The sequence below is a fragment of the Rattus norvegicus genome, chromosome 1 (genome assembly GCF_036323735.1).
Source record: "Rattus norvegicus strain BN/NHsdMcwi chromosome 1, GRCr8, whole genome shotgun sequence".
Lineage (NCBI taxonomy): Eukaryota > Metazoa > Chordata > Mammalia > Rodentia > Muridae > Rattus > Rattus norvegicus.
Window position 1 is genome coordinate 87,520,564 of NC_086019.1, and position 24,193 is coordinate 87,544,756.

General features: G+C 46.9%; 1 protein-coding gene and 2 long non-coding RNA genes across 5 annotated transcripts in view; 2 read left to right on the forward strand and 1 right to left on the reverse strand.

Moving 5' to 3' along the window:
* Mill1 (MHC I like leukocyte 1) overlaps positions 1–6,420 on the forward strand; it is a 26,393-nt gene extending 19,973 nt beyond the window's left edge. Inside the window, 2 exon segments of one of the 2 annotated variants that reach the window (NM_001011931.3) lie at positions 29–553; positions 4,824–6,420. In NM_001011931.3, the coding sequence (NP_001011931.1) occupies positions 29–519 (491 nt within the window). In that variant the 3' untranslated portion in view covers positions 520–553; positions 4,824–6,420. 2 annotated transcript variants of the gene reach the window in all.
* On the reverse strand, positions 432–16,161 carry LOC120099773 (uncharacterized). Its single transcript, XR_005498956.2, has 4 exons — positions 15,997–16,161; positions 2,808–2,918; positions 939–1,014; positions 432–570 (listed from the first exon to the last, which is right to left on the reverse strand). It is a non-coding gene; the product is annotated as an uncharacterized LOC120099773 (long non-coding RNA).
* Positions 15,918–22,283, forward strand: LOC120099774 (uncharacterized). Of its 2 annotated transcripts, none has more exons than XR_005498957.2 (3): positions 15,918–16,208; positions 17,780–17,933; positions 22,047–22,283. It is a non-coding gene; the product is annotated as an uncharacterized LOC120099774 (long non-coding RNA). The 2 variants fall into 2 exon arrangements; XR_010059593.1 differs by having other exon boundaries at positions 15,918–16,127.
* Positions 22,284–24,193: the final 1,910 nt, after the last annotated feature.

Here is a 24,193-nt window from a genome sequence, read left to right on the forward strand (position 1 = left end):
CCTCACTGACTCACTTCTCTTCTCCCAGGTTCCCCGATGGTGATCGTGACCTTCAGGAATTATCCACTGGGCAGGGTCACACTGACATGCCGGGCTTTTAATCTGTATCCCCATATGGCCACCAGGGGCACCCTGGCCTGGCTTCAGGATAGGAAGCTGGTAAAGCAGAAAGCTTTTGAACCAGGGACCATCTTGCCCAGTGGGGACAGGACCTACCAGATCTGGGTGTCCATTTGGGTTCTTCCTGGACAGGAACCACAGTTCACCTGTAATCTGAGTTACCATGGTGGCAACATAGAGAAGCGTGCTGTTATTGTGAACACTGTCTCTGGTGAGAAAACAAGACAACCTTCCACCTCAGGTGTGGGAGGCAGGGTCAAGAAAAGCCTGTGGACTACAATGACCACAGCTTTTATGGTGACCTCCTGGACCAGGAAAACTGGTGGGGACTCCACTCTGCTTCTGCTCTGGTGGCTTCTGTTCTTTTCTACAGTGTTGGCAGTTCTGACCCTCGTCTAGAGCAGCACGAACACCCAAGACAGCAAGAAACCAGGTGAGCATCCCTGCAGGCTGTAAGAGAAGGTGGCAGGAGTGGTGAGAGGCCTTGTATACTGTACGAGTAGAAAGGTAGTCACCCACCCACTATTTTATCAGGCTGGTGAACGGAGGGACCTAAGGAGTCACCATCCCCGGCCTGTTAACCTGCCCTGCTGTTGAAAAGCACCGCCCCCTGGTGGAAGGACAGTGCTACTTCGGATGTGTTCTTCCACACATTATGGAATACAGGGGCAGGGAAGCAGGCTGGACACTCACAACAAGGTACTGGTTGTGGCAACCTACAAATGTCCCCGTCTCTTCACCAAACACATAGAAAACAAACAGCCAAACAAGACAGAGGGAGAACTGTTAGCCCGTGAGGTGATCGAGAGTCATTTTACCAGGTGATGATGTCTTCTCCAATTTCATCTTGATTCAAACATGGAAACTTCTCCTCAAAATATGTCCATGAAACACCTGGGGGAGGTATTGTACATATATATAAATATAAACATCTAAAAGATTTTGAAGATATTTTATTCTCTATGGTCTCCTTAAATCTATACTAATAATCAAATGGAGTTTTAGGGTCCAATACAGGATTTCTGCCCCATTTTCAAAGTTAAACTATTATTCTCCTGCCTTCACCATGCCAGCCTAAAACGATCACAGCAAACCTTGTTAGATGTTAATACCCCTCCACAATAAAAGAAGAGCAAGTCGTCCCAACCAATTTTATGTTAAAAATAAAATAAATTAAAATTAAAAATTATATTTCTATAATTGTTTTTAAAAATAAAAAATGTTATAAAATAAGAATATATAGTATCAAAATAATAAAATGATATTAAATATTAAAATTATTTTAGTAAAGATTTATGCATAAAGATTAAATGGATATATGGTTACAGAATAAAACACTGAAGTGATTTTAGAAGTTATGAGTAACTAGTTTAATGTATATAAAGGATAAGACTTAAAAATAATTCGAGCCTAGCAAGCGCAAGGCCCTGGGTTCGGTCCCCAGCTCCAAAAAAAAAAAAAGAAAAAAAAAGCACAAAAATAATTCGATATTACAGTTTTTAGGTCTGTGATTAACAATTATTTTTAAAATGGATATAATGTACATCAAGTCAAGGTTCATTTTAAAATACCTGGCTTTAAGGCAAGACCTCTAGTAGAGGGATAAGGACAACAACCCACTCACAAAATTTTGACCCAAAATTTGTCCTTTCTAAAAGAAATACAGGGACAAAGATGGACCAGAGACTGAAGGAATGGCCAACCAATCAATCACCAGCTCAACTCAAGACCCTTCCCGTGGACTAGCACCAATCCCTGACGTTATCAATGATATCCCGTAATGCTTGCAGCCACAAGCCTAGCATAACTACTCTTTTAGATGCCCCACCCAACAGCTGACCAAAACAGATGCAGACATCCACAGCCAAACATTGTACAATGGTCTGGGGCTCTCATGGAAAGGATTGAAAGCACTGAAGGGATAGGAACGCCACAGGGAGACCAAAAGAGTCAAATATCCTGGACTCTTGGGCTCTCAGAGACAGAACAACCAACCAAAGAGCATACATGGGCTGGAGCAAGGCCCCACACACATATATAGCTAACATGCAGTTCAGTCTCCATGGCTGCCTTGTCTGGCCTCAATGGAAGAGGATACATCTAACCCTGCAGAGACTTGATGTTCCAGGATAAGAGGATACCCAGCGGAAGTCTAACCCTCTCAGGGGTAAAGGGGAAGGGATAGGGGAGGGACTCTGGGAGGGAGCACTGTGAGGGGAGACGACTTTGGAATGTAAAAAAAAAAATCTGGCTTCTAAAATATTGCATGATAGTTATAAGTATCAGAATGAGGTCATTGATCTTCTTCAGTGTCTCTTCACCTGTGGGTCACAAGCTCCAGATATCCTGCATATCAGATATTTACATTATTATTCATAAGAGTAACAAATTTACCATTACAGCCTAGCAACAGCCTGTTGTGGGGTCACTAAAATGTAGGGAACTGTACTAAATGGTCACAGCATTATAGAGTTTGAGAACAGTAGTGCTAGATGTTTCCCATGTGGGGCCTGCACTGCCTTTTTTAACTGTCCTGGGATATTACCCATCATTCCTATTTGTCATTGGTGGGTCAGCACAGATGTGACCTGTTAGGCCTATGACTTTGGGGTATAGTAAGGGTTGGATAGACATTATCAATTCATTCATCACTTGAGTTTTCCAGTCTCTAATCACCCACAAGTTACCTCAATGGATGGACCTTTTCCAGTACACGGTGAAAATCTGGTGCCCTGGTTTCACAGTGGGATTCTTCCTTCAGTGGCATAGTCCGGAATTCTAAAGAAAACTCTGTGCCTCTGAACAACAACAAAAAACAAAACAAAACAAAACAAAAAACAAACAAAACAAAACAAACAAACAACAAAACAAAAACCACCTGAGGAACTGGTCAACTGGTCCACCTGTCCTGCAAATGCCCACCAGGTCTTGATGAAGATGGCTTTCTAGGATGCCCTTATTGTCCACATCCTGATATAGTATCTCCCAGACCACACCCTATTATAGTGTCTCCTAGGGCAAAAGTTCAGCAAGACTTTTGACTATTAGCCCCAGGTAATGTGAGCATTTATGGGACATTTGGAGAAAATGAGCAACTATGACACAGACATTGTTTTATATTTGACCTCACTACCTGTGTTACCTCTTCATGTTTGTTACTGGCTGGGAGTTCCTCTATTGGAGAGAATGGAGGACACTTCAAAATGACTTGCATCAATTGTATCCCCTCTAATTGTATAAACTCCACCCCTCTGCTCATAACAACTTCTCTTGCTTCCACAGCCTTCTTTGGCAGGGGCCATGTTGTCTCTCCTGGGAAAGGTACATGAATGTTCTGTGAATGACCTCCTTGAGGCAAGGTCCCTTGGAGTTTTTCTCCATTTTGGCAAGGACCAGTGGGAAAGATAACAAGAATGACTGCATCAATCCTTTGGAAATTTAACTATGATTTCTATTTATTCAAAAAGTTAAGATAGGACTGACTAAGACTTTTAATTTTTTATTTTTTATTGGTTATTTTATTTATTTACATTCCAAAAATTGGAATTGTTGTTCCCCTTCCCGGTTTCCCCTCTGCAAGCCCCCTAACCCATCCCCCATCCCCCTGCCTCTGTGAGGGTGCTCCCCCACCCACTCCTGCCTCACTACCCTAGCATCCACCTATGCTAGGGCATCGAGCTTCCACAGGACCAAGAGTCTTCCCTCCCATTGGTGCCAGATAAGACCATCCTCTGCTACATATGCAGCTGGAGCCATGGGTCCCTCCACGTGTACTCTTTGGTTGATGATTTTGACTAAGACCTGTAAAGAAGATCCCATATTGGATGGTCTCAGATTTGATAGGAATATATGAGGACAAAGGAAGGGGTTTGGAAACATCAACTACATTTTCTGAGCACCTAAGCATGTGAATACATTCAAGAGAGGGAAAATTCAAAACTCACTTAGAAAAGATAGGGCCTAAAGGTCAACAGTAAAGAGGTCATTCTCAGGACAAGTTACTTCATTCCTAGGATAAGTTAGTAAGTAAAATTTGCTGTGCTCTTAAAAGAAACATAAGTTGAATAGATTCATCTTTGCCTTAGGTAAGGGTTTATACAAAAGAAAGAACAGTATGTATGAGTGGACGGACAAGTGTTAATTGTCAGTTTCTGCTCTTTATAGAAAAGTTGTATAGGGCAGGACCATACTGTAAAACTAAGAGATTATGGCACAAAGATAACTTGCATACGTTGTGAGCATCCTGAGTTAGGAGGTGATAAAACACAGAGGTTATATTCCTGTCAAATGCTTGGATTCCTGTTGTCTTTTACTTTGAAACTGCATGTCTGCTGCCGGCCTATGCACAAACTAGATGTGCCTGTCTGGCTCTAATCATTTTGGCTTGCAATACAACACTTAAGTCATTATGGCTTGCAGTATTCAGGTGTGCTTAGCTATGACATAATCATCTGGATTGTAATGCTACACTGCTTAGACGTGGGAAACGGTGATCTCTGACATCGACGAAGTAAGGGGAACTTAAAATGAGTTTTAGTAAACACTTTTTGAGATACTTAAATAGTGATTAAGAAAAATCTAAAACTGTATGTGTTTGAATGCTCTGAAATTCTGTATAAATAAAGACAGCGTGAGCTATTCAGGGTCACTTTATTGAAGGGCACCACATGGTCAGTGTCGTTGACTCCACATCTCTGTTCCAGGTTACCGAACTCAATGGGCAAGGACTCCGGCACTTCCTGCATTCATTATGGCTCCTGTGCTCTGTATGGCTCCTGTACTCCATATGATTCCGAACAACAGATTCACAACAGATTCACATCAGGCTCCTTCCAGAAAAAGGAAGGTTCTCGGGTCTTGTTTTAACTAGCATGTTTGTAGTATCACTGTTATTAGTACCTAAAGCTGCTTCCATAGCGACCCAACAAGTACAAACTGCCCATTTTGTTAATTGGCAGATGCCATGCAGGAGTAGCAGCAATGGTCAAGTGAGCTCCCTGGAGAAGGCCCACCATCTTGTCCTCCTGAGATGCGTGTGCTCTGGTGAGGCATTGCCCCAGAGACTTAGTCCCAGGGCTGTTCCTGCTACTGTGTGTTTTCTCATGGTTGTCAGTACCGTGCTCCTCATTGATTTGGCTTGGTGAGAGTGGACTCCGGGAGACCCTCACTCACTGCCTACAGACTGTTGTGGTTACTTCCTGGTTGCCAGCCACCCTATTGGGAAAATGTCCTGCAGATCAACATGAAGATGAGCTTTCGTGAATTAATGCCGTTTAGGTGGTTGTTTTGCCAGAAAGATGTAGTAAAGTTAGAACTGAGAATAAATTGTGCCCCCTCCTCGTAGAATGGTTAAGTAAGGGCTGCATAACAAGGAGTACAATGAGCTTTCATACATTGCACTAAGAAGAGAAATAGGATTAAGACAGATTTGTGATGAAAGAAGAAACCTTCTTTCTAGGTCCGGTCCAAGGAAGAAGCCACAGGTGTGCACTGTGATAAAGCAAGGCCGTGTGGAACTGTTGCTTTGAACTTATAACGAGCTTACAAAATGAAAAGCTGCTTTGAACTTACTATCCCTTTGGACAACATCCTTTTGAACTCCCCTTATATGTAACATTTTCTCTATGAGGTAATTTTATAAATAATTTTTTAATCTAAAAATGTATAAAAAGGCTAAGAAAAAAGTGTGGCTGTTGAGGCTCTGCCCCATCCAACAAGTGTGTGTGTGTGTGTGTGTGTGTGTGTGTGTGTGTGTGTGTGTGAATGTATGTATTACAATGTGTCTTTGTGTATATATGCCTGTCTGTATGTATGTGTACATACATACATATGTAGATATGTATGTATTTATATAAGTATTCATGTGCACTTGTGAAACAGGTGTGTGTGTGTGTGTGTGTGTGTGTGTGTGTGTGTGTGTATCTGACTTTCTTTATTTCCTTCGTCTGTGAAATTGCCATCAGCTTTTGGCGCCAGAACAGCAAGAGAGTTAAAAGCCAGAAGTCATTGGCCTTCAGCCTTTGGTTGTGTCCCACCTCAGTACCTGATCCAGTTGAAGCTGGCCCACAGCAGCTAATCAGCTAGCTTATAATCCTTCTGTAGCTTCTGCCTCACAGGAATGTATAGATACAAACCTAGAAGCTGTCTTGAATGCTTTAGAAACTATGTGATTGTACCTAGGAGATACAGTACAAACTGCACAGCATCCGTTAGTTACAGGATCCTGCTGCTGTTATATGTGTATGTTACTCTTTTAAGCTAAATGAAAATGAAATAAAATTTAAAATAACTTACAGGGAATGTGGCATCTTAAGAGTGTTTCTTTAAATTTATTAGCCCTCGGGTCATTAGTTACTGACCTAGGCTATACTCATCTCATTCTCAATTACACTTTGGTGCTATCCAACGATGTATTACAGAAGCTACAAGGATCGGACCCCTTTAACATCCTTCAACCTATGTTCGTCATTATGCTCAAAATACTGCTGACTCATTTGAAAGTGTTAGGAGGGATGTATTGGTAAAGGATATTGGGGGTCTCTAAGCATTCAGGTGCCAACCATACATCTAGCTGTAAAATATAAGAGAGGGGTGCTTATGTGGGGAGCTGGACAACCCAGGTCATTCTCAGAGGCCCTGAGGACTGAGGAAGGGATGGCTGTTCTATGTTGCACTGGGATGATAAGTAGAGCTAAGGAGGGAGATATTTGCTGTAGAACCTTCTGAGACACAATGGGAGGCAGTTCTAGAAAGGCAGAACAAATAGACACCCATTCCTACTTACAGCTGTTCCAGGGAGATTGAGGGGGATCCTGTTCCCCTAGAATGAGCTTTAGGCAGAATGGGGATCATCCCTACAAGGAGAGGAGGGGTGAAGGGTGGGGCAGAGAACTTGAGAACTAGGGAAAGAGAGAAGAGAGGGAAAGGGTGAGGAAAAGGGCTTGGAAAGGCTTGTAGGGGTGCGGCAGGAGGGAAGCTTTAGTAACTAAAGGCAAAAACGTGCCCAGGATGACATAAGTGAGGTCACACTGGGGAGACTTTGTTGTCAGCTGGAGGACACATAACTATTAGGGTGCTCTGACTACTACCATGGAGTCAGGAGTCCCTGCAGGAAGGGACTGGTAGCCTTTTCTTAGAGCTGGGTGGGTGGTCTTCTGGGGAGGGAGTAGAGCTTCTACTGCTGGGGAAGGTTGCAGGAAATGCCTGATGTCGTGAGCAGACAAGGGGGAGAGCTTTTGGTGTCTCTTCCCTGAGGACACACACAGGGGGTTGGTGAGTTTCAGCTCCCCATGGGCAGAGGACTAGATGCTGTGTCTGGAGAAGGCCTGAGTGTTGTCTGTGCACCTTATCAGGGGACAGTGACTGAGCTGGCTCTAGGAGATGTCCTGAGAGTGGGAGGGGCCTGGGATGAGAGGAGCAGAGGGGGAGAAAGGGAAATACTGGTAGTAAACGTCCTGCCAGGGAGGCAAAAGGGAGCCTTGGCAGTTGTGCAGACCAACTGGACAGTGTCTGGGATGGTGTGCAGAAAGGGAGGAGCTGGGGATGGAGTGGAAGGGCAGCTTCAAGTCACCCAGCTGACAATTTCCCATCCAGTCCTTGTTGCAGGGGTAGTGTCTTAGGACGTTATTGCGGTGAAGAGAATGTGACCACAGCAACTCTTAGAAGGACAACATGTAATTGGGGCTGGCTTACAGACAGATTCAGTGGTTCAGTCCATTATCATCAAGGGAGGAGCATGGCAGTGTCCAGCTAGGCATGGTGCAGGAGGAGCTGAGAGTTCTACAACCTCATCTGAAGGTCACTAAGAGAAGACTGGCTCCCAGGCAGTTAGGTTGACAGTCTTAAAGCCCACGCCCACAGTGACACACTTCTTCCAACAAGGCCATACGTCCTCCCGCAAGGCCACACCATCTACAATGAAGTCACACCTCCAAATAGAACCACTCCCTAGGCCAAGCACATTCCAACCACCAGAGGTTGGCTGACAGTTTCAGAGGTTTAACCCATCATCATTATGGCAAAGGCGTGGCAGCCGGCAGGCAGACACGGTGCTGGAGGAGGAGCTGAGAATTCTACATCTTGATCCACAGGCAGCAGATGGTCCCACTGGGTGTGGCTTGAGCATATACGAGACCTCAAAACCCACCTCTACAGTGATGCACTTCCTCCAACTAGGCCACACCTCCTAATAGTGCCTTACGGGCCTATGGGAGCTTGCTACATTCATACTGCCACGGGTAATTGTGTAAAACTGTTCTTTTAACGTTTAGAAGAGCTAATTGTCCCTGTTTGTTTGTTTGTTTGTTTGTTTGTTTGTTTTGAAACAGGGTCTCACTATGTTGCTCTAGCTGTCATGAAACTCTCTACATAGACTGGGCTGGACTCAAACTCCCAGAGATCTGCCTGCCTCTGCACCTGTCTCCCAGTGCTAGCATTAATAGCGTATGCCACCAAGCCTGACTAGAAGAATTAAGATTATTTTTCATTCAAGATGATTTCACATCACAGAGCACACCTAATGAACCTGCATAAACTCATCATTGTTATTCAGAGTCCACAGGCCATGTAACCCCCTGAAAGTATATTTGAACTAGACCCCAAAATATTTCTCTCTGTCTGATCTGCTCCAAATCCCATCCTGAGTCCAAAGATTCAGATGCTATACACGTCCAGTAAAATTCTCATCTTATATACTATCATATATTACACAATTGCTTTTTGTTTCAGTAACAGACAGCCGACGAGCATAAACGTCTTGGGCCTGCGAGATGGCCCAGCAGGCAAAGCACTTGCTGGACAGGCCCAACCCGTAGAACCTATGCAAAGGTAGAAGAGGACCATAGCGTTCCCTTTTAAGACTTCTTTTTATTTTCACTTCTGTGTATGTGTGAGTGTGTTTGTGAGTGTACAACACATGTGTGAAGATGCCTCGGGAGGCCAGAAGTGGGTCTCAAATCCCCCAGAGCCAGAGTTGCAGACAGTTTTGAGCTGGGTGCTGGGAACCAAACACTGGTCTTCTGCAGGAGCAGCAAGCACCCGTCACCTCTAAGACGTCCCTTCAGCTCCCCCACAACCCTCTTGATTGCCAACCTCGGAGTATCATCCGTTCGTAGGGCTCCGTGCTCACACTGCATCCTAGACGCTGCGGGAAACACATTTAGCCTCTGCGGTGTTGTGCACCGTGGATTTGCTCACACCTTCTGTTTAGCTGATCACTTGTCACTGAGGATGGAGCTATGTCAGCACTGGAGTCACAGTTGCAGAGACTCTGTGTGCAGCCTGGGATCTGTCATTCCTGTGCCGATCTAAGGAGATGCACACCATCCCTCTCTTCCCCTTTTCAATCCCTCTCTCCCTCTCTCCCATTCTCCTCTCTCTCTCTCCCTCTCTCTCTCCCTCCCTCTCTCTCTCCCTCTCTTCCTCTCTCTCTCTCTCTCTCTCTCTCTCTCCCTCTCTTCCTCTCTCTCTGTTTCTCTCTCTCCCTCTCTCTCTCCCTCCCTCTCTCCCTCTCTTCCTCTCTCTGTCTGTCTCTCTCTCTCTCCCTCTCTTTCTCTCCCTCTTTCTCTCTCTCCCTCTCTCCCCTCTCCCTCTCCATCTCCCCCTCTCCCTCCCCCTCTCCCCCCTCCTTTTTTCTTTCATGGTATAACAAAACACTCCACTTCTCTCCTCCTCCTCTTCCTCCTCCTCCTTCTTTTCCTACTCCTCCTCTACCCTAAACTCTCAGGCTGCTCCAACTCACAGGTTTCCCACCCCTCAGCCATGTCCTGTTTATAACATGCATGATTTTTCTACTTCTAGCCCTGACCATGGCCAGTCCACTGGTTTTTCTCTCTGCTCTGGACTCTCCCAGGTACCTCGAGCTGTTCTCTCTTTCCTATCCACAATTTAAAAAAATCTTTCCCCCAACTCTTGAAGTGGCGATTTCAGTGGTTTCTCTCCTGCGTCCTTGTTTGCAGTATGAAGTTTCTCAGGGGCATAGGGTTTTCTGGACCCTGTATGAGAATGTTCTCAGGTAGAAAGCCAGAGGCGGGATGTGGGCAGCTCTGGCTGGTGGAGAATCTGAGTTCTAGATTCCTGTCAAATATGTGAAGGAAGAATTGATACCTGTTGGTTGCAGAGTGAGACAGGATGCTCTGTAAGAAACTGCATCACCCCTTCTGTATGGAACAGGACGGGACTTGCCAGGGCCGTATCAGGAACTCTCAGCATCCACAGCACCCTAGACCTGCACCAGCTGCCTCTTCAGTAGCCAGGCTCCGTGTCACGATCCCCTCCACCGCCAGGCATCTGCCTCAGACTCGGTTTCCTTGGGAGTCAGGCAGGCATGAGTAACGGGTGCTGAGTCTGTCTCAATGTCAAGCTGTGAACTCCCTGCTTTCTATTCAAGACAAGATCCAAACGCTGGTGGAGATGCATTGTTCTGGGGTGCTACACTCATGGCCCAGCTGCTGGATGTGTGGCACTGTGAAAGTAGGCACTGGGCAGGAGGGGGAACTGGGCCGTCTGTGCCTGTGTGGTGGGAGTGTTCTGGAACCGGGTGTGTACGGGGGTGGGGGAGATAAGAGTATGATGTACTCCCTGGGGAGAATTGTACCAAAGAGTGGTGGGAAGGCACTTCGACATCTTAAGGACACTGCGTAACTTTAGAGAAAGGGGTCATTGGCTTGTCCTAGCCTGGTAATATGGTTTTAGACTCCTGGGGACTTGTTCTGTGCAAGGTAACTCCTGCTAATACTGGGTTCATGGCAGGCCACAGGCTTTGGTGTTTTTCTGGTGCAGTTGCCTTAGCGTGCTTTGGGCCATGGGAAGGTTCCAGTAAATGTTCGTTCCACCGCACAAGTAGGTTGAGAATTTTGAAGTGTCCCTCAGGACAGGGAAACACAGAGTAAATGATTAGTGTCAATGGAACCTTTTGCAGAGTGAGCATTTGGTGCAATGGCAGGAGGCGGGGTCTCTGACTCTCTGTGGAGCTGGTAGACAAGCTCTTGAGGTGATAATGGTTGGAGAGGCGGGTAATAAGCGAGAGAAGTAGAAGGTGTCCGGCACACCATGGAGGTAGAGAGGAGCCATGATGGGTGTAGGGACCAAGTGAAGGGGGAGTCAGGGAGGGGTGCAGAACAGAAGTGCCTGTACAAGTGAGGGCAGGGAGTCAGAAGAATCAAGAGTTTATTCTGAATTTATCAAACCATGTTGGGGTACCTCTACACACATTTTTTTTCAGAACTGGGGACCAAACCCAGGGCCTTGCACTTGCTAGACAAGCGCTCTACCACTAAGCTAAATCCCCAACCCCTCTACACACATTTTTAGTTAATTAAAATATAAATACATAATTTTCCCTTTCCGTTTACCCCCATAGCCTGCCCTGTCCCATCCTTTACTGTCCCTGCTTGTGTCTTGCTCCCACCCAAATTCATGGCTTCTTTTACTTTGTTATTACGTATATATGCACAGATACACAAATATAACCTGATGAGTACCTTTAGGGAGCAGAGCCCTGAGTAAGCAAAGCTCTGTGCTGTGGACCTGTCAAAGACTCTTGGGCCTCAGACCCACGGAAAGCCTTCCTCAGAGAACTGAGTGCAGGTATCGACCTATGCCCAGAAATGTCCGCCATAGCTTTCTCTTCCCCCTGGATATTTACAGCCTGAAGCTCCGCCCCTAAAGAGATTCCCCCAGCGATTAACTAAGCCTGTCTCCTGGATCAAGCTGTACGGCATAAATTCTTCCTCCTTGCCTATCTGCATGTGATGACTCCCCTTCTGCTCGGCTGTAGGCAATGATCCCGCCTCTCTGTGCAGCTCTGTGTGATAAACAAACTGGACCTCTCCGGTGCCTCAGTTTCTCCAACAGAGTCACCAGTCCACTCAGCCCCAGGGGGCTTCCTGTAACAGTCTGTCTGCTGCAAAGAGAGGTTCTTTGAGGAGAGGCAAGAGCTACACTTCTCTGTGGGTGCAGAATAAGTGTTTACAATTTAGATGAGATTTTACCTCTCCTTCTCCACCTTGCAAGCCCTCTCATGCTCCCTCTAGAATGCATGGCCTCTTTTTCTTTAATTATTATTAAATTATTATTACGAATAAATATATAGACATAACCTGCTGAGTCCACTTAGTGTTGCTCTCATATATATATATATATATATATATCTGTCACTCATATATATATATATATATATATATATACATATATATATATCTGTCACTCAGCACAGAGCTCTGTCAGCACTGGAGCTCAGCTGCAGAGACTTGGTGTGTGCTGCTGGGGATCTGTCGTTCCCATGTCGGCTTCTGTCCAAATGCACACCTCCCTCTCTTCACTGTGTGCCTTTTCCATCGCTTGCTGCTCTGATCTCTCTCCCTCTCTCATTTGCAATCTTACTCTTTCCTTGTTTTCTCTTTCTTGCTATAACAAGACACTCCACTTGGCTTCTTAGAGTACTGAGCCACACCCCCAGCCCCTCACTGAGGGATTCTAGGCAGGGGCTCTACCACTGAGCCACGCCCCCAGCTCCTCACTGAGGGATCCTAGGCAGGGGCTCTACCACTGAGCCACACCCCCAGCCCCTCACTGAGGGATTCTAGGCAGGGGCTCTACCACTGAGCCATGCTCCTAGGCCTTCAGTGGGAGGAGGGGGTTAAAGAATTTAGGCAAACCCTCTTAACATTGGATTTTGTCTTTTTTCTCTCTCTTATTACTTGTGCTGTAATGTGATTGATTTTAATTAATTTCTTCAAAGATTAGACTTTTAGATTTGTTGGTTTTTCCATTCAAGTAACAACTAAAACCAATCATGCTTAGCTTCCAAGCCCAGGAGAAACCAGGCCCTTTCATGGTTGTATGGCCACAGGCTTTGCTGGTTTCATATTAATTTTATATTCTACTTAACTGGGGGTTTTATTCATTTCTTTCTTTCCTTCCACTGTTCTCAGAGTACTGAGCAGGTAATTAAATTGGTTCCCAATGATCAACTTCTTGTGACCCAAGTACTTGTGACAGTGCAGTACTCTTGATGTGAATAGAGCCTTGTAGTGTCTGTCTGTCTGTCTGTCTATCTGTCTAGGTGTGTGTGTATGTGTGTGTCTGTGTCTGTATTTGTCTGTTACAGTGTGTGTTTGTGTGTGTGTCTGTCTGTCTGTCTGTCTAGGTGTGTGTAGTGTGTCTGTTTGTGTGTCTGTTACGGTATCTGTGTGTGTGTCTGTGTGTGTGTAGGTGTGTGTCTAGGTGTGTGTGTGTCTGTCTGTGTTTGTCTGTCTGTTACAGTGTGATTGTATGTGTGTGTATGTCTGTCTAGGTGTGTGTATATGTGTGTGTCTGTTTGTCTGTGTGTCTGTTGTGGTGACTGTGTGTGTGTGTGTCCTGGTGTGTGTGTGTGTGTCGTGTTTGTCTGCCTAGGTGTGTGTGTATGTGTGCATCTGTTTGTCTGTGTGACGGTTATGGTGTCTGTGTAACGGTTATGGTGTCTGTGTGTGTGTCTCTGTGTGTTTGTCTAAGTTTGTGTGTGTGTGTGTGTCTATGTGTGCTTGTGGGTGTCTGTGTTTGTCTGTCTAGGTGTGTGTGTCTGTTTGTGTGTCTGTTACGGTGTCTGTGTGTGTGTGTTTGTCTAAGTTGGTGTGTGTGTCTGTCTGTCTATCTGTGGTGTTGCCTGTATATCAGTGCATGAGTGCATGCACCACAGTGTGCATATGTGGAAACCAGGGAAGGATATAAGGTGCCTTCATCTATTATTCACCCCCTTATTCTTTGAGATGAAGGCTCATCCTGAACGAGATGCTCACCTCTTTCGCTAGGAAGGCTAGCCAGGGAGCTCTCAGGATCTGCCTGTCTCTGCCCCTTCCTTCAGTCTCCTTCAGTTCCACACCAAACACTCTTCTCTTTCTCTCTCTTCTTCCTCTTTGATCCTTAAGACATTGACTCAGACAGAGGGGCTGGGACACTGTGTGACTTGGGATGTAGACACAACTGTGCAATTCATCCTTCCTGGTGTTTCTTATTATATTGTTACTGTCAATAACAGAGACTGCCCCACTCAGGAGAGATGGGTCCTGGGTGGACCCATAAGGAGAATCAAAGAGCTTGAAAGCTGCTTAGATTCACTAGGTACCCATTATCAGAGACTAAGGAAGCTTAGGAATGAAGATGTCATTACGGCCATCTGGCACACGGGAGAGAAGTATCTTGTTTTCTCCTTTGAGAACCAACACTAAAACCATCATCAGAGCTGGTGCTGTCCTCCCCAGAGCCTGGCACTCCTAGGCACCGTGCTAATGAAGTCACCAATCTAAATGTGACCTCTCTGTAATTTTATAAAATGGAGAGTAAGCCTGTGATGGTTGTCCCTGGTTATCATCGTGAACACAGCTGGAACTGACTAAACCCAAGCTGTTGAGCACACCTTTGATTGGATCATTTGAGATGGGAAGACCCACCCCAAATCTCAGCCACAACTTCCAGTCATAGCCTACATAAAAGGGCACGAAAGAAGGAAGCTTTTGCCTTTTGCCTGCTTCCTCTCACTCTCAGTGACCAGTTCATCTACTCTGTTCTGAGGGCATAATGGCACTGTTGTTAGAACCTACTTCTTTGGGATTCCAATGAACACTGAAGGCTGACAGCTCACTAGGATTTCCCTGGAACCCCAACTGTAGATTTGTGGATGCTGAGACATCCAGTCCCATTGACTGAACTACTGGATCCTTTGCTTTCTGTTAGGAGTCAGCCATTGTTGGACTAATGAGGTCACAGGCTGCAAGCCACTCTAATAAACCCCCTTTGTAGATCGATAGATGATACATAGATAGATAGATAGATAGATAGATAGATAGATAGATAGATTCATTCTGTTCTTCTAGAGAACTCTGACTAATAAAAGGCCCTTTTATTTGCTTACTGTCCTTCCTGGATGTTTCTTCACGTATAGAAATCTCATAGATTGTACAGAAAGCATGGGAGAATTACATTAGCACAATTGTGTGACCATATCCAAGCATCCAGCATCAGTGGCTTGCAATGGGAAAGCAGCTGGACGTTAGGCGCCCCCTGCTGGAAGAATGAATGATACTTCTGGCCTGGTGTGTGTGTATGTGTGTGTGTGTGTGTGTGTGTGTGTGTTACCTGCATGTATGTCTGTACACCACCTACATGCAGTAGCCAGGGATGCCAGAAGACAGCAGTAGATCCCCTGAAACAAGCTACTTTTGTAAGCCACCATGTGACTGCTGGCGATTGAACCTGGGTCCCCTGCAAGAGCAATCAGTGCTCTTAACCTGAAGCATCTCTCCAGACCAAACTGAGGTGGTTTGAATAAGATGCCCACCCTGCCTCCCCGTTTGAATGTTTGATCTGTTGGTGAACTGTATGGGAAAGTTTAGGAGGTGTGGCCTTGGAGTAGGTGTGTCACTCGGGGTGGGCTTTGGGGCATTTGAAAACTTGAGCGATTCCCAGTGTGCTCACCACCCTCGATGTGCTTATAAAAAGATAAAGAGAGAATGTGTTTCAGCACCAATGTTGTGCTTATAAAGGATAAAGAGGGGGGATTATGTTTTATGGGGGTCTAGGGGATCAGAGTGCCTCAGCAGGTCCATCCCTTCCCCCTGAGGGACCAGCCACTCGGTGGTATAGACATGGGGAGGGGAGTTAAGAGGGTAGTAGGGCAGAGAAAGAGAACGAGTAGAGAAATAGAAGAGTAGAGGCCAGCCATGAGCATGTGGAGAGGAGTGGGGAGGGGAGTGGAGAGAGAAGGAACTAAGGGGGAAGAGGGAGCAAGAAAGTGAGGAGGGTGCAAGCAGCCCCTTTTATAGTACCAGGCATGCCTGGCTGTTGCCAGGTAACTGTGGGGGTGGAGCTTAGACGGAATGCTAACAACCCTCTCCTTACCGTTTGAGATGCAAGCTGATCCTGCTGCCATGACTTCATCCACACTGTGAACTTTAACCCTCTGGAGCGATGAGACCAATTAAACACTTTCTCTTCTAAGTTGCCTTGGCCGCGGTGTCTTAACTACACTGGTAGGAAGTTAACTAACGCAGCAACCGACGTCAGAACACTCAGACACGTTCCCTTGCGTGGAGGTAGTGGAAGAGACTAAGGTGACAGATGTCAAAACTGATTGACCAGGTGGTTTTGAATATGCATTTTGACGAATAAAATACATTTTAGTACAAGTGTTACTTGCTGAAACTAGGACCAGGCATCCCAGGTCTTGTAAGAAGCGTGGTTCCATCCTGACAAAATAAGGTAAAGGCGGTAAAATCAGTGGGTAGAATAGAGTCATGAAGCATGGAAAAGGGATCGCCTGAATGTCCACTCTTATTTAGTCCGAGTCCTTGGCCCGAGAGACACTCAGATTCAGGGCGTGTCTAACCCCTCAGGAGCGTCCTCACAGACGTGTCAGCAATGTGCCATACTTTCCGAGGTGCGTGGGTGGAAACCTCGGCACTGCTCCAGGAAACAGCATCTGGATGCTTCATGGGCGGCTCTCCTTGTGGGAAACACCCAAAGAGAAGCTTCGGATGCCTGACAAGGACCTGTGTGGCAGCATCTGCAGCCCAGGGTGTTTTTCCTGGGACTGGCTATAGGATGTTCCCTCTTCCTGTAGCATAACACTATCTGTGCGCTTGGTCTTTCAGTTTGCCTAAAATGGGTGCAGCAACGACATAAACAGAAACCTCTTAATAACTCTAAGGTAGCTCTATTAAAATTACATGTCAGGATTGGGGGTATGATTCCTGAGCCAACTCAAAACCCAAGAAAGCTTTAAGAATGACAAAACAGAAACCATACAGTCTCTCGGAGCACATAATTATTCTCAGAAAAGCACATAGAATCATTTGACTCCAAAGACAGCCCTTGCAAGAATGGATCAGAGAAGGTAATGTGTGTACAAAAAAAAAATGTGAGGATATTAATTCAGGAATAAGGGACTCATTTGTTAGGTACCAGAACCTCAGGCTGTCAAGAAGCAGGAGGGGTTGGTCAAGAGTCAAACAGCTCTTGTGCCAAGAGATTAAAACTCTTTATCTTGGCTGTGGCTGTCCAGGACAGAAATATACGTATTGTCAGAGTAGATTCAGATTTTAAAAACTTGTGAAGTTTGTTGCATAGGCTGCTAGCTAGGTGTTTAAGATACAGCACACTAACCATGATGACTACAGAGATGTGCCTAACTATAAGGCCACACGGTTAAGTGACAGCCTAGGAAACAAAGCTTATGAAGAGAGAACTGGTGAAAAAAAAACACTTCCAGCGAATCATGATCTAGTGTCAGAGCTGTGCCAGTGTCCCCCACTGTGAAGGAGCCTCTACTGTGTCACTGTCCAGGAAACGTTTGTGCCCTTCACTATGGCTTACAAGGGAGGGCCTGAATCCAGGTGTTAGTGAGAAGGGACCAGGAAAGGCAGCCACTCATGTGGGAAAGATAAGGGGACACCAGACTGGGTGGGATGGAGGCAGAACTGCCGGAACGAAGCGACGGGAGGCAAATGGCAGTGAAGGAACAGAAACAGCAGAAATGTGCAGGACAGTAACAGTGGGGGTTAAAACCACTTTCAGGGCTCCTAGGAACTCTAATCAACGGCTTAGAGTCACATAGAGGACTGTCACTCTGAGAACTGCTGCCCACATCAGCATCTTTATATCCTCGTGTACTTCTCGTTCCCAGGTAACTTAAAAGATGGTCAGAGAGATGGAGCGAAGGTCTTAGCAAATAGGATAGATGCTGCCTGTGCCCTGGACTGCCAGCTGCCCAACCCTACTTGCCCTTGAGGGTTGGAAATCAGGTGGCCCGAAACTGATGGCTCAGACTCTGAAAGCAGGTGAGAACACGGCATCATGCTCATACAAACACTGCCACAAGCTCGCTTACTAATACATGGAGGGGGCCTCTATACCCTCCACCTGCGCCCCATTGGTCCCAAATAAACATCTCTTCTAAGCAACAGTTCCCAACTGGCTAGCTCATCTGTGTCAGCAAGCCTTGGTCTCTCAGGAAATCCTCAATTAGATCCTCCTGCTGGGGTTGCCTTTGCAGCTGCCCGGCCCCAGCGTTTATGCAGAAGTGGCCACTGTCGTTCCTCCTACAGATGGATAGAGTGGTCACTCTCAGGCATACCAGCACTCTACATGTAGTTTGTAATCTCTGAAAGGTTTCCTTAACACCCATTCACCCACCCCCATCCATTCATAAACCCATCTACCACCCATCTGTTTGTTCATTCATTACTCATTCCCTTTTTCCTTCATCACAGAAGTATTGAATGAGATGCACACTAGACCCTGTGACTTGCAGAATCTTGATGGAGGGATAAGGCAAAGCCTTCCTCCCCCTATGCTCCAGGAGGAGTGGACCCACCACACTAGGAAACCTATTATCTGAAGCCCAGAGCATCGGGTATGGGAATTGGGCTGTGGAGGTCCAAAATTCAATTAAGGCTTCATTACAGAGTCAAACTGTTTTATCAATTTGGTTCCAATGCCTAGACCAGATTCTCCCTATGAGACGCTGTTGCCTAAGGTGAAATTATCTGAGCAAATAGCTCCCCTGTGTCCCACAGACACTATATAATGTCTTCTAGGGTAAAGAAGTTGGGGCTGTGGCTATACAGAGACATCTTATACTTCTGATCTGTGTCACCCATGGGCTGTGTAACCTGCACTCAAGCAGGATCTTTGCTGTCTTTCAGTTTCCCTACAGTAGGACACAAGGTAAATCATCATTACCGTGACTGTAAACGAAACTTAAATGTTATTGATGACCTCAGTTTGGGACTAAGGAGCTGTTAAATTCAGTGGTGCCTATTTGCCTCCAGGAGAGAATTCCCTTAAGCTAGACCCCTGGGGACAAGCATTTGTCAGTAGGACCTGTATCCTCTGTTCCTCCCATTGGGGACCTGACCTTCCTGTGAAGTCGCATAAGCCCATCAAGACAGTGGCTTCTGGCCTAGGCACTTGTTGAACTATGCTGTTCATACTGTGTCAGGAGGCAGAGATGCCCAGGTGACTTTGCACCCAGAGACTTAGACACAGAATAAAGCATTGCAGTCAGCTTTCGCAGGCAGCCAAATGCAAACAGTGCCACCAAGCTCCCTGGGGTCACCTGGAGTCCACTCTGGTGCCAGGGCTCCCTGGTGCTCTGCCAGAATTCCAGACTCTTTTCAACTTGTCACTGCTTGAGCCCCACTTGGTCTTCCTTAGGGCCACATTCATGGTTGAAGCCCAGAGAGTCGGGGCTGACTGAGACTGACATCCTTGGACCGAGTTACCATCCTCCTCCCTGCAAATTAAGAGTCAGATCATCTGGAGAGATGGCTCAGTGGTTAAGAGCATTGACTGCTCTTCCAGAGGTCCTGAGTTCAAATCCCAGCAACCACATGGTGACTCACAACCATCTGTAATGGGATCTGATGCCCTCCTCTGATGTGTCTGAAGACAGCTACAGTGTACTTATATATAATAAATAAATACAACTTGAGAGAGAGAGAGAGAGAGAGAGAGAGAGAGAGAGAGAGAGAGAGAGATCAAAGCATGTACTGCAGATTGTTCCTATCATGTGTGTCCTGCACTAAATGCCCAAACCTCAGTGAGAGGACACAGTGCAGTTTGGCCTCACTACCCTGTGTATACAGAAAAGAATAAACCCCATGTCACCCAGGAGTCAACAAGAATCACTTACATGGAGGTGAATAGTGACCTACTGTGGTTCCAAATCCACAGATATGGATCACAGGGTGTAAATTCCTGCATCTTTCTGTGTGTCATTCCAGAACAGCAGGCCCATATTGTCTCTCTACCATGACATGTACACACCAGCATGCTCGATTTACTGAGGGCTGCACGGCTGGTTCCTTTAAATGGTCAAGTGGAAGTGCCAACTTTGTCTCGAAGCCCCAAAGCTTCTCCGGCAGATCCTGAACCAGTAGAACATCATCCTCTGCAGCAACCATGGGTGGCACCAACCCAACTGTGAGCTGAGAAGGAGCAGGACGCTCCCAGCAACATTGCCACTGAGTCATCTCGACAGCTCTCCCTAGTTTGGTTTTTAATTGGAGAATCACCCTCTCAAGGTCAGGGACATCCTTCCCCAGGATATAGTTGTCCATGTGATTAACTTGGAAGAGCAAACAATGGGGCCTTTTCTCCACTGTGCTATCTTATGTCACTTTCTGGTGCTGATTGCCTATCCCTGTCTGTGTCTTCTTCCCTCAGACTGAAAACAGAAACCCTGAGTCTCCCCTTCAAGCTCTTGTCTTCTCCAGGGGACTCCAGGCTCTGAGCTCCCCCTCCTCCTATACAGTGCTCCTCTCACACAGTGCTCCTCCCTCACAGTGCTCCTCTCACACAGTGCTCCTCCCTCACAATGCTCCTCCCTCATAGTACTCCTCCCTCACAGTGCTCCTCCCACACAGTGCTCCTCCCTCACAGTGCTCCTCCCTCACAGTGCTCCTCCCTCACAGTGCTCCTCCCTCACAATGCTCCTCCCTCACAGTGCTCCTCCCACACAGTGCTCCTCCCACACAGTGCTCCTCCCTCACAATGCTCCTCCCTCACAGTGCTCCTCCCTCATAGTGCTCCTCCCTCATAGTGCTCCTCCCTCACGATGCTCCTCCCTCACAGTGCTCCTCCCACACAGTGCTCCTCCCACACAGTGCTCCTCCCTCACAGTGCTCCTCCCTCACAATGCTCCTCCCACACAGTGCTCCTCCCACACAGTGCTCCTCCCTCACAGTGCTCCTCCCTCACAGTGCTCCTCCCTCACAGTGCTCCTTCCTCACAGTGCTCCTCACACACTGTGCTCCTCACACACAGTGCCTAAGAGTGAGGAGGAGCCACTGCCAAGAGGTGCCGCCTTTGAAGAGGAATGAAACAAGCCCATTATGGCCCGTGCCACCTGCCACCTGCCACCTGCCACCTGCCACCTGCCACCTGCCACCTGCCACCTGCTTTGTCCTCCCTCTGTGGAAAAGAGCTTAGTTCCAGCACTGCTCCCATGCTCTGCCCTCCTCCCTTTTATATGAGTCTCCTCCCAGATAGGCATCTGTAGGCCTAATGTTTATCTTTACATTATTCAAATGCTGATGTCTCTGCCCTCATATCTTGTTTCAGTCTGGGCATGGCATTGCAATGCTTATGTCAAGATTCTCCTGTCTCAAGTTTGTGTCAACAATGCTTTCCATTTATTCTCTGCCTTGTCAATAAACGCTGATCTATCACCCAATGGCTGGGCAGAAGAGAGAATAGGGTGAGACTTCCACCAGGCAGGGAAAAGAGGTGGGGGGGGGGAGATTCAGCCACAATGAGGAAGGAGGAAGGGGTTCACGAGAGTCCAGCTGGAGAAGCAGGTAAGCCACCCAGTTGCTGGAAGCCATAGTCACTTACTTTTCACACGGAGTTGCACCTGAGACACTTCAAATTTCAGATCTCTGTCCTGGCTGGCTTTGTAAGTGAACTTGACACAAGCTGAAGTTATCACAGAGAAAGGATCCTCCCTTGAGGAAATGACTCCATGAGATCCAGCTGTAACATATTTTCTCAGTTAGTGATCAAGAGTGGGAGGACCTAATCCATTGTGGGTGGTGCCATCCCTGAGGTGGTGGTCCTGGTTTCTATAAGAAAGCAAGCTGAGCTAGCCAGTGGAAGCAAGCCAGTAAGCGACATTCTTCATGGCCTCTATATGAGCTCCTGCCTCCAGGTTTCTGCCATGTGTGAGTTCCAGTCTTGACTTCCTTTGGTGATGAGCAGCAGTGTGGAAATGTAAGCTGAATAAACCCTTTCCTCCCCAAGTTGCTTCTTGGTTCAGATGTTTTGTGCAGGAATAGAAACCCCAAGATACTCTGTCTACAGTTCCTAGTGTGGACAGGCCTGCCTCTCTCTCACTGACATTCTAGATCAGCAGGTATTCGCTAACACCACCTCTCTTCTGCTCTGTGTAGGCCCCATGGTGGTGGAATTCATGACTCTGCTACAGCCTGCGATCTTGAAGAACTGGATTCGACACACTCTTTCATACCAGGAGAAGTTCTAAGGTCTGGCGATTAAATAACATGGAGAAAATGTTTTCCCCTTTGGCACCATTTGGTGGCACAGGTTCTATCATAAGTTGAGAGACAGTGAGAGGGTCAGAGCACGTAGAAAGGGAGGCTGGAATAAAACGGACAGAGAAACCATCACACAGGGTCACTGTGCTTGGTGGAAAGATGGCGACCTCCATCCTGAGCACATGGATTCATCACTGCCTAGAGATGCAGGTGTGGGTGTGTCTATCCCACTTGGTGGTGGCTGTTGGGAAACACTACTATTAAGGTCACAGTCAACCATGTCTGGACAGCTCCTCTGAGCTCAGTGCAAAATGGAGGACTGCCTTAACTTGCAGGACTTCCTCTTCTCTTTACTTAAACTTTTCTGGGAAGCCCGACCTCCACAGCCTTACAGCCTCTACTTTAGTAATGCCACATAATCCTCAGCACGGTTACTGGTTCAACATCTTTCTCCCATTAAATAGCTGTCCAGAAAGCACCTGGAATTCATGGACTACCTCTCCATGCAAACGAGGCATCCCTAGTGCCTTAAACTCCAGCCAATAATCTATACCCACCCAGGAAATCCAATCCAAATTCCCCAAAACTATATAGCCCTTAATCAAACCAAACCAAACCAAAGAGCTGTCCGGAGTCTCTGGGGTGTCATTTCCTCTCTGTGGAATCCTCTGCTCAGGTGTCCCCATATCGATCTTACATACAGTGCTTGGTGTGAGAAGAAGCAGATCTCTGACCCCCTCCTCCTCCACACAGTCCTCACTCTGAACTGATTTCTCTTTCCTTGTAGTTGCTTTAAACACTTGACTTTCTGCTCTGGATGCTCTGACTTCCGGTCCACTAGAAGAGGGCTTTGTGAGGACAGGAATTTGTATAGTCCTTTTGGGAGATTTAGTTCCTGAAAAGATTTCAGAAACCAAAGGGGGTGAAAGGGAAGATAAAACAAAGGAAACAGGAAGAAAAGAAGGAGAGAAGAAAAGAAGGAAGGAAGGAAGGAAGGAAGGAAGGAAGGAAGGAAGGAAGGAAGGAAAGGTGTTTCTATAGTCACAGGTACTATCCAGGTTGGATGGGTCACATGGGTTGTCACTCACTGGGTTCCAGGTTTCACACTCCTAGGGTCCTCTGTCAGTCACGACATGAGTGAGAGTCCTGCTATCAGCTTCAGCCTATTACATGCTGAGAAGCTGTAACCATGTATCCTGCACACGTAGGTTTATCCTGAGTGTCAGATTCACACTTTAGGCTACCATCCTCACCCTCCATGGGGCTAGAATTGCCCCTTGTTATGGTAGCCTTGGGTAGCAGTGCTGTGCAGACAAAAGAAATAACATGGCTCTCTGTGGGACCTCCAATCCTTGCAAAGGCCTCTTTCGGCCAGTGTTGGTCTCTGTAACCTCCATCACCAATCCAGGTCCTTGAAGAACCAACCAGGCAGAAGGTGACTCAGGCAGATGCAGGAGGAGCTGAGTGCTCAGACATGCTGGGTCTCCTGTGCTGTGTGGGAGAAGCAGTCTCTGTCACATAGGAGCTGAGCTGCACAGCTTGATGGTACAGAACTAGGATCTGGAGTCACAGCCCCAGTGTCTCTCCTGGTCCTCACTGACCCACTGCCTGCCTTGCTTCATGGAGCTGTGTCCCTCCAGCTGCACTGACTTCCGCTGCTGAGCCTGGGCCAGCACTCTCCAAGGCATTGCAGCCTAAAGATGTCCTCCAGTCAGACATAAGAAGACAGCACGCTGAGCTTCCCTTAGGGACATCCACAGCCTGACCTCAGGGCCTGATGTGTGTTCAGAAATCTCACATGAGACAACGAGTAGGCCTGGCATTCAGCTCACTACCCACACTAGACCATCATCACATGAGCCAACCTTCCCAGGTGCTCCAGGGTGACTGGCAAGTGGCACAGGACCACAAAAGAAAAAGGAGGAAGAAAAATGGAGGGTCTGAGAGGCAGAGGGGCCTTCACCTGGAATGCCCTGCACTGCACAGGGGAGGACCATGCAGAATACATAGTTGCTTTATTCTAATATTCTCTGTGTGCTGTT